We start from the raw sequence: 8,559 nt of genomic DNA on the forward strand, positions 1-8,559 counted from the left end.
CTTTGCTGCTTCACCAGAAAGCTGAGCACTGTCGCCTTTTGTTCCACATACGCAAATGCTATAGCATTAAGTCTAACAACCTAATTTTTTTTTTTCTTTTTAAAAACACAACTCACTAGTTTTTTTGCAATAAAGCTCTGCTAATACTGAATTTGTAAGTAAAGCTGCTTTGGCTCAGGCTTTCATTTTCCGAGTTGACCGGCTGAACAGTCTGTTTTCACCAGTATTTTTCATTTGCGTCCAGAAGACATTGATTGGGGATTACTGGTATACAGTCTTTGGCACAGCATTATCACTACATCAATTAAAGAGTGTTTTTCCAACCATCTTAAAAACGTGAAAACATTTTATTCCATGTACAATAATGTACATAATTTTAAGGTGGTCATGAAAGAGACCAGCAAAAATTAGAGGTATATTTACAGTAGCACACACCACAGTAAACAACCACCATTCACAGACTCAACATTGAGATACTGCTGTTGTGCTTAAGTACAATAACTACAAAGTGATACTTTTATTCTGTTGGAGTCAATCTTGAACAAATACCTCACGGCTTAGTAAGGGACATCCTAATCACCAAGAGAGTTAGAGTCAACATTAAGAGTCTCATTCAAGTGCTGTGCCACACAGTCTCCGTCTTCCTCATCGCTATCTGAACTGTCATTATCTTCATTTAATTCATTTTCAGCATCAGCAGCTTCTTCTGCAACCCGTACAGGATTTTCATTTGGTGCTACAAACCCGTTGTTGTTAGAGATATTGGCATTTTCTTTGTCCTCCATATACACTTTCTGATGGCACATCGGGCACGTGTCCTGAATGTACAGCCACTTCCGAAGACAAAGTGCGTGGAAATAATGGTTGCATGGAGTAATGCGCGCAGAGGTGGTGAACTCGTGGTAGCAGATTGCACAGACATCATCAATTTCATGTAACCGAGCTCCTTTTACCTCTGGAAGCGAGTTGATTTTCTTCACAGCAGTGCGGCGGTTTATAAAAGTCTTCCAGCCATTCTTGGCTTGCAGGTAGATGTTGAAGTACGCGTGCAGACACATCATGCAAGCACGAATCTTGCTTCCCGATTCAAAAACCATAGTGTAAGCTCCATTTCCAAACATGATTACTCCAAATATAAACTCAATAATATTGCCAGTTGAGCGAACATAATAGACATAATCGTCAAGTTTTTCCCATAGCACGTTATAGTAGCCATCAATCATAAACAATATATAAACAGTGATAGAAACTATTACTTTTAGGCAAAGCTCTACACAGAACGCTGTGACTGCAAAAAGCCAAGTATTTAGTGCATAGTGGTGCCAGAGGATGTAACTGAGCAGAACTGGAAGAATGAAAAGGCAAGCGGAGACGAACAGTACAGGAAAGTGTCTGCGGAATGATGACACATGGGAGGCACTGAGAGACATCAGCACGGGGTCTGTCATTCCATGGATAAAATGCAGGACTGCGGTCAACAAAAGGCACATGTTTCGACTCAGGCGAACTAATCGTTCCTCTGGTTTCAGTCCACTTAAACCAGTCTGCAGAGCCAAAATGAAAAACAAGACGGGTGCTACAAACCCAAGCCTTTTGTCATCCTCATCAGTTGACCCAATGAAGGCCAGGATACCAAGTCCCAAATAATGCGCTATTGAGGAAATGACGGCACTCATGCCCAATACAGTTAAAGTAGAGTCACACCCACTTATGATCAGGCTGCAAATCAGTTCCCAACAGTTATCCCACGATATCAAGAAGAATTTTTCTTCCGTGTTGTTTTCAGCCATCTTTACTACATAAGTTAATACCACAGCTTGTGCTGTAAGTCTTGTTAGCCAAAAGACACGCAGTACAGCTGGAAACCGAATCCTTTTCCACGTATCTTCCATCAATAGCTGTAATCCATAAATACGATACATGTGCCTCACCAGCAGATAAACGTATCGTACCGAATAATAGAACCACTTAATTTTTGTAGCTAAAATGGCTGTGGTATTTAGTGTCAGAACTAGGCCTGAAATAAAAACAAGTACTTGCCGGACATTTAAAGGTAATTCAACAACCAAGCCAATTACAGGAATCAGTATATCCAGGATGATGAGTTGAGAGTATATGGATTGCATGTTTAGCAAGGTAACATATCCAATTCCAAAGGTAAGCTGAAGGATGGAAAGTGCCATCCATAGCGAAGGTCCTTTATGTGGGAAAATCTGAATTCCGAATGCAGCTGTGTTGTAGGCACTGTAGAAGTTTATGTGCAAAGCAGCATAGTAATTCACCAACACTGAAGTTGCAGCCAGCAGAAACGCTGAGGCGATCATGTAGAACTTGAAAAGTGCTCGCTGTTGTAAGACCAGAACAACGCTGGATACAAAGACACCTAAAACCAGATTGAAATCATTTAGTTCTCAGCAGAAGTCAACAACAGATTTTACCCTATAGCTCTGGAGCTACATTTATGTATTGTATCACTTCCCCATTACTCGCTTGTAACTTTGCATTACCAGTGGTGCCCTTTTCAGAGGACAGGCAAGAGGACGAGTTAATCTCTGAATTTAACATCTGTGCACCACAGCTGTGATGCAAAGCCACTGCAAGCCCTAAATCACAACTACTATGAAGTCTGTTGCAGTTTTAGACTAGAACAGTGACAACTCCCAGCCTTTCAGCCTCAGTCCTGAAATCCAAGGGTAGACGAGTTCTAAAAATAAACAAAAAAACCCCAACAGATAAAGCATCACCTTTATAAGCAAAACTAAGAAAGAATAAATGAGTTAGAGTTAGTAAGTCCCCTAATTCACTTGCACTCAACTATAGCTGTCCAAGTTAGAGTACTAAAGATAAGTAACCAAAACACTTAGTTAAACTCTTTAATGGGAAAATAGTGAAAAATTGCTGTAGTTTGCTGTGGGGAAGGCAGTTCTGTTTCCCTTCAGTTTGCTTTTATTTCTGGTGAGAGTGGTGATAAAGGCCACATGAGGAAGACCTTCCACAGTATACAGCTTTTGTGCACAGAATCCAAAACCGCACCAATTGCCTCTTTGCCAATGCCAGTGCAAACTTGTCTGTCTTGTTAGAAGTCAGATCTAGTCCTTGAAATTCCTGTTTGCTAACCTCTCCCTCATACTGACTGTGACCACATCTTGACCATGCCTGGGACGTCTGCACCTTCCTGTAAGAAATCCTGTCAGAGCAACTGCAGCATTGGGAGTTCGGGGTTACATGCCCCTGCAGTAAACTTCTGTAGTGTAATTTATTAATTCCATCACTACATAGGTAAGGGGTCTGCCCTAAGAGGTGTTAAATTAAATGGCAATTAGCACCTGATTAATTTCCTTAAACAGTTTCTTTTTCAGGAAACACACTGCCTTTGTTTTGGACTTCTCAATCAGCATCCACTCCATGCAACTGCTTTCTCATCCAAACCAGTTTGGAGAGATTTCGATCTCTACAACTTATATTTGATTCTAAGTTGCTTTCAATCTTTGTATTAAAACCAATGAAATCAAGAGTAATCCTCTTTCTGCTGGAGGACAGTGTCGGTCTTTTCTGACAATTGTAGTTTAGGCTGTTCTAAATCCACCATAAACAAGTGTTTTAAAAAAAAATAAGCCATAGCCTCTTGATCATGGGAATATAATCTTTGTAATAGTATTTTACTTTAAAAAAAAAAAAAAGCAACAACCAAAATAAAGCAAAACCAAACATACAAAAATATACAAAGAAAGGAAAAACTACCTTCAGATCCTGGAGGATTGAGAGGGGGGAGGACCAACACAAATCAACTGCAAAAGGCAGGCTACAAATAAAGTTATGAATTTGCCTGAACAATAGTTCTTGCCAGTAACACTGGCTGATATAAACATATTCCACTTAATTAATCATTAACCTGGTAACCTTGTGAAGTGGACTGAGGAAAAGCCTCTATCAGTTTTCAGAAAGGCCCTTGCATCGCAGCTCAGTTCTTCCAGCCTGAATATTGGTTCTATGCAGCACTTGCTACAAAATAAGCTTGACAGTTGCCTTGTCATTTTAACCACCACAAACATCTTTAGGAAAGCCAATACTGCTGATGAGTTTGTAGCCTTTGTCTTTTCTCAGAAGGCAGAGAAAAGGCTCACATGCCTGTAAAAGGTCGTTATTTATGTGATTCTGATCATTTGAGCCAAAGGAGATGCATTTTGCAGTAAGCAGGCTGCTCTGAAACACGCCTTAACAAAACCTATTTTTGTGCCTTGCAGTGGCAGTAACAGGCCTGTATTTAGATACTGCAGGTCATCTTAAAACACTGACGTTTCACATGCAAGACACATCTCTAAAAACAGTACAACAGTGAGTCAATAGAGCTCGTCCTACTGGTTCCTCTGAAGAGGCACTAACAAAAAGTACAGCAAGTCTCTGTTAAGACATATAGGGAAAAGTCAAGAGTCACCATAAGAGGTAACAGATCTCAGAAGGGACAGTGAGCACTCCTTTCCCCCATCTCCATTTACGTCACTCAGTACATCGCAACACAAGAAAACTTTGCCCTACCCTGTGGCCATCCCCATTTGCCCTTCAAAACAGTAAGTATTTTTACATTTCCCCTCTGCTAGGAAGTGCTGCAGTTCCTCCTTTGATAAGGTTTGTCTCTCTAGTCATCTTTACTATTTCTACCTGTGCCACCCTATTGCCAACTGTCCCAGGACGGCCTCCAAACAAAGCACTGAACCAAACCACGCTGCACTTACTTTTAAAATAATTTCTTGTGTTACAGTGAATGTCTCTGTCTCATTTTTTTCCTTTAAATCCTGAAATTTTTCAGTATATTTATAGCAGCCCACCACTTAGGATTCGACTTTCAGTCATGTGCAGGGGACAATCACTTTTACACATCAGCACTTCATTCATGTGGAACTGCCAAACTATTTTTCCGTAGCTCCAGTCATTCTGTTTACTTCCACATCTTTCTGCAGACTCAAGTATTTATAGAACCCTTCTAAAACTCAGTGTCCTCACTGAGGAGGGACTGCTGTCTGAGGTGACAGTCACACACTCCTGGGGGTGGTGGTTCTGCTGGAACTGAGATACTTAAACCCAGTGCAAAGATACAAAAGGTAAACATTGTGCTGGGGACAAAGCAAGGTTAACCAAAAACATGAAAGAAAACGTGCTCCAGCTGTGGAAGTTGGTTCTGTGCCATGCATAACTGTATTTACTTGAGTAGAGAGTGATGGAAGAATCAGACCAAGGAATCCTGCTGTAAAAGTTTGTAACACCCACGCAGATCTCTATTAGCATTCCTGAAGAGTTGTACTCCCAGAATATTTCAGAACTGTTTAACATCACCTCCAAAAATCATCAATCTCTCCAGAGCTTCAATCTTTGTGTCTGGTGAACAGATTGTCCATTTATGCTGTGCTATTGTGCTACAGGGAAAGTTTGGATCAGTACTTCAAAGTCTGCAAATGGTAAGTAAAAGGACATTTTCCCACTATTTAAATACAAAATAATCCAAAATAACTAGATCACTTTCCTAACAGCAGCAAAAACCCAACCCTGTAATCCTTAAATTCAGATGACAAAAAAACATGCAACAGCACTCTGTTGTCTGAACCACATGGAAGGTGGTTTAAGATCATCTTTAGGTGCCTACATTTTAATTTCAATTTTGGAAAGCCAAGAACCACCAACCCCTTTTCTAAATGTTCAAGATAAACTTCTTGGCATAAAACATTCCTAAAGCTTTTTTTGCAGAAGGCAAAAATTACCCACTTCTTCCCCCAACCCCTTCCAGAAAAGTGTTCATATAAATGCAAACCTCAAAAGTGGCTTAACCTGTTAATCCCAGTACCATACACTTAAGAAACATCATTGAACAACGCACCCACCACTCATTTACACAGGTGGGATTAATTTTGACACTCCTCTTGCAGCATCTGGATCATGTGATGAAGGGCTCCTAAAATTAAGTTGGTGAGGCACTGCAATGTAATCTTTTTAAAAAGGAATTATCGCTCTTAGCAATTCCATCAGTGCTCAACAAAAGGTCAAGAAAATGGGAAGCAGGGGGGAGGAACCCCTGCTCCCCATCCTGGAGCACTCCATACCTGTGGCACAGGAGGCAACTTAGGGCCTCCTCAGCATCACTTCTCACATGAGCACGGACTCCCCCTGGCACCCTTAACCAAAGTAATTATAATAAACATAAAACATATAATAAATGGAAAAAATCAAAATAAAACACCTGCTGTGTTTTATTACCTCCTCCCTTCGCTCTGCTCTCCTGCTCTCTTGCTATAGGTTATTGTTTACTTTTCCCCCTCTGCTCCTCGAATTGTGTGATGCAGTCACACCACACTTCTCACTCTGCACATTTCCTTTAACTCTCTCTTCTCTGCTTCCTGCCCCAAAAGCTGTACCACCTATTTCCTTCCTGTTTTTCTTCTACTATAAACGTAAAATAAAATCCATCTCTCTCGGGCCTGCAAAAAAAAAAAAAAAAACCCAAATAAAACCGAAACAACAATTTGATTTGTTTTGTGTTCTCCTTCCTGCCTCAGGATCGCCAGCTCCAAAATGTGACACACAGCAAAGTATCACCTGTACAGCAGTTCACTGAAGCACTGAACGGGACTCCCACTGAGCCGAGGCTCTGTAAGAACCCAAGTTAACGATATTGGAAACAGTATCACCTAGTTATACCACTGACTTTCATCCATCATGGGAAGAAAAAAAAAAGCTTGAAAATAACCATTGGCAAGTTTCAAGAGGCTTCTCTTTCCTCTGGGAACCAAATTCCCGGCACTTCTGAACTGCTGTTGCTAAAATAAGGCTTTAACAGCGTATTTCAGGAAGACATCACGCTATCCAAAAGGTTTAAAAAACCACATGAAAACCCTGTACCCACTAAGCCACATTCTTCCGCCTTGGAAGCCCCCAGAGTAGGAGTGGGGGTCACAGCCCCGAGCCCTCGGCGGGTCCTTGCACCGCTACGGCGGCAGGAGGAGGCGGAAGGAGCCGGGGAGATAGACCGGGGGGGTGAACCGGGCCCGGAGCGGGGCACGAGGGGGCGAGGTGATGATCCAGCCCGGGCGGCCGAGCAGGGGCTCGGCGGTGGCAGAGAGGAGCCGGTGGGGACGGGAATCGGGGACGAGGGAAGGGGAGAGACGGGCCGCGGCAGCAGCAGCAGCCCGGCGGCGGATGAGGGGCGGGGAGCAGCGGCGGCCGCGCCGTGCCCGCGGCTGTGAGCGGGGCCGGCGGGGCACGGTCCGTGTCTCTCGGGAGGGGAGGAAGGGAAGGTGTCTCACCCAGCAGCCGCAGCAGCGCGCCCAGCAGCGCGGCGCTCACGGAGCCGCCCGGCAGCGGGGCCGAGTTGAAGATGGCGTCGATGAGGAACAGGCTCGGCACCCGCAGCGCGACCTCCAGCCCGGCCCGCAGCCGCGGGCCCAGCCGCAGCTGGGGCAGCCGCGGAGGGCCCGGGGCCGCCATGCCCTGCGCGGGGGGGCAGGCGGGCCGCCTCTCTCCGCCGCTGGAGGAGCGGAGGGGGCGGGAGCGAAGGAAGGGAGGGCTGAAGGGAGGGAGGGCGGCCGGGAGCCGCTACCGCCCCGCGCCCGCCGCCCGGCGCGCCCGGCTCTCCCGCGCCGCCGCCTCCATGTTCCTGCGCGCGCCCGCGGCAACGCCGCCCGCTGGCTCGGGGGCGGGGCCGCGCCGAGGGGGCGCATGCGCAGCCCCGCCCCCGGGACTGCCGGGGTCGGTGGGGTTGGGGAAGGGCGCGGAGCCGCCGGGGCCGGGTCGTGACCCCGCAGTGCCCTGAGAGCTGAGACCCGGCTTCCCTCAAACACCTCCAGGGACCGTGACCCCACCGCTTCCCGGGGCAGCCCATTCCAGCGTCTAATCAGCCTTTCTCTGAAAAACTTCCTGCTGTCCAACCTAAACCTCCCCTGCTGCAGCTTGAGGCCATTTTCTCTCTTCCCGTCGCTGCTTTCGTGGGAGAAAAGACCGACCCACACCTGGCTACAGCCTCCTTTCAGGGGGTTCTAGAAAGCTGTAAGATCCCCCTTGGATCTCCTTTTACTCCAGGCTGAACACCCTCAGCAACCTCAGCTGCTCCTGGTGCTCCAGACCCTCTGCCAGCTCTGTTGCCCTTCCCTGGACACACTCCAGCCCCTCAATGTCCTTCTGGAGCTGAGGAGCCCAGCACTGGTCACAGCGGTGAGGCTGTGAGCGCACCACGGAGTGCCGAAGGACAGTCACTGCCCTGGTCCTGCTGGTCGCACTGCTCCTGATACAATCCAGGATGCCAGTGGCCTCCTTGCCCATCGGGAACGCGCTGCCTCAAGAGGGATGGCAGCGGGCCTGCTCCCACGAGCGCTCTGGCCCTCGTGTCCCTAAAGTGTCGCTGAAGCCCAGCCTCATGACAGGAACCCTCTCTCTGCCAGCCGTAAAGGGGCACATTCGTGCTGCAGCCCCTTGGGAGGGGTCAGCCCATGTCCCCCATCCCGCAGTGCTTCTCTCGGCTGCAGCTTTGCCCCGCGCTGTCCGGGAATGTTGGAGCACTCGGTACTGTCCAGGGCT

The 8,559-nt window shown here is 46.5% G+C and overlaps 1 protein-coding gene across 1 annotated transcript; it reads right to left on the reverse strand.

Moving 5' to 3' along the window:
• Positions 1–332: 332 nt before the first annotated feature.
• On the reverse strand, positions 333–7,665 carry RNF139 (ring finger protein 139). The gene is made up of 2 exons (XM_041460665.1): positions 7,293–7,665; positions 333–2,383 (listed from the first exon to the last, which is right to left on the reverse strand). Exons 1-2 carry the CDS (start codon positions 7,471–7,473, stop codon positions 573–575), a joined length of 1,992 nt encoding a protein of 663 aa, XP_041316599.1. The 5' UTR covers positions 7,474–7,665; the 3' UTR covers positions 333–572.
• Positions 7,666–8,559: the final 894 nt, after the last annotated feature.

The sequence above is a fragment of the Pyrgilauda ruficollis genome, unplaced genomic scaffold, assembly GCF_017590135.1.
Source record: "Pyrgilauda ruficollis isolate IOZ18807 unplaced genomic scaffold, ASM1759013v1 scaffold147, whole genome shotgun sequence".
NCBI lineage: Eukaryota > Metazoa > Chordata > Aves > Passeriformes > Passeridae > Pyrgilauda > Pyrgilauda ruficollis.

Excerpts from the sequence above, each read along its gene's own strand:
- RNF139 (XM_041460665.1), bottom strand. The coding sequence starts at position 7,473 with ATGGCGGCCCCGGGCCCTCCGCGGCTGCCCCAGCTGCGGCTGGGCCCG. Across the intron at positions 2,384-7,292 it reads CGCGCTGCTGCGGCTGCTGG|GTGTCTTTGTATCCAGCGTT; the intron begins GTGAGACACCTT and ends ATCTGGTTTTAG.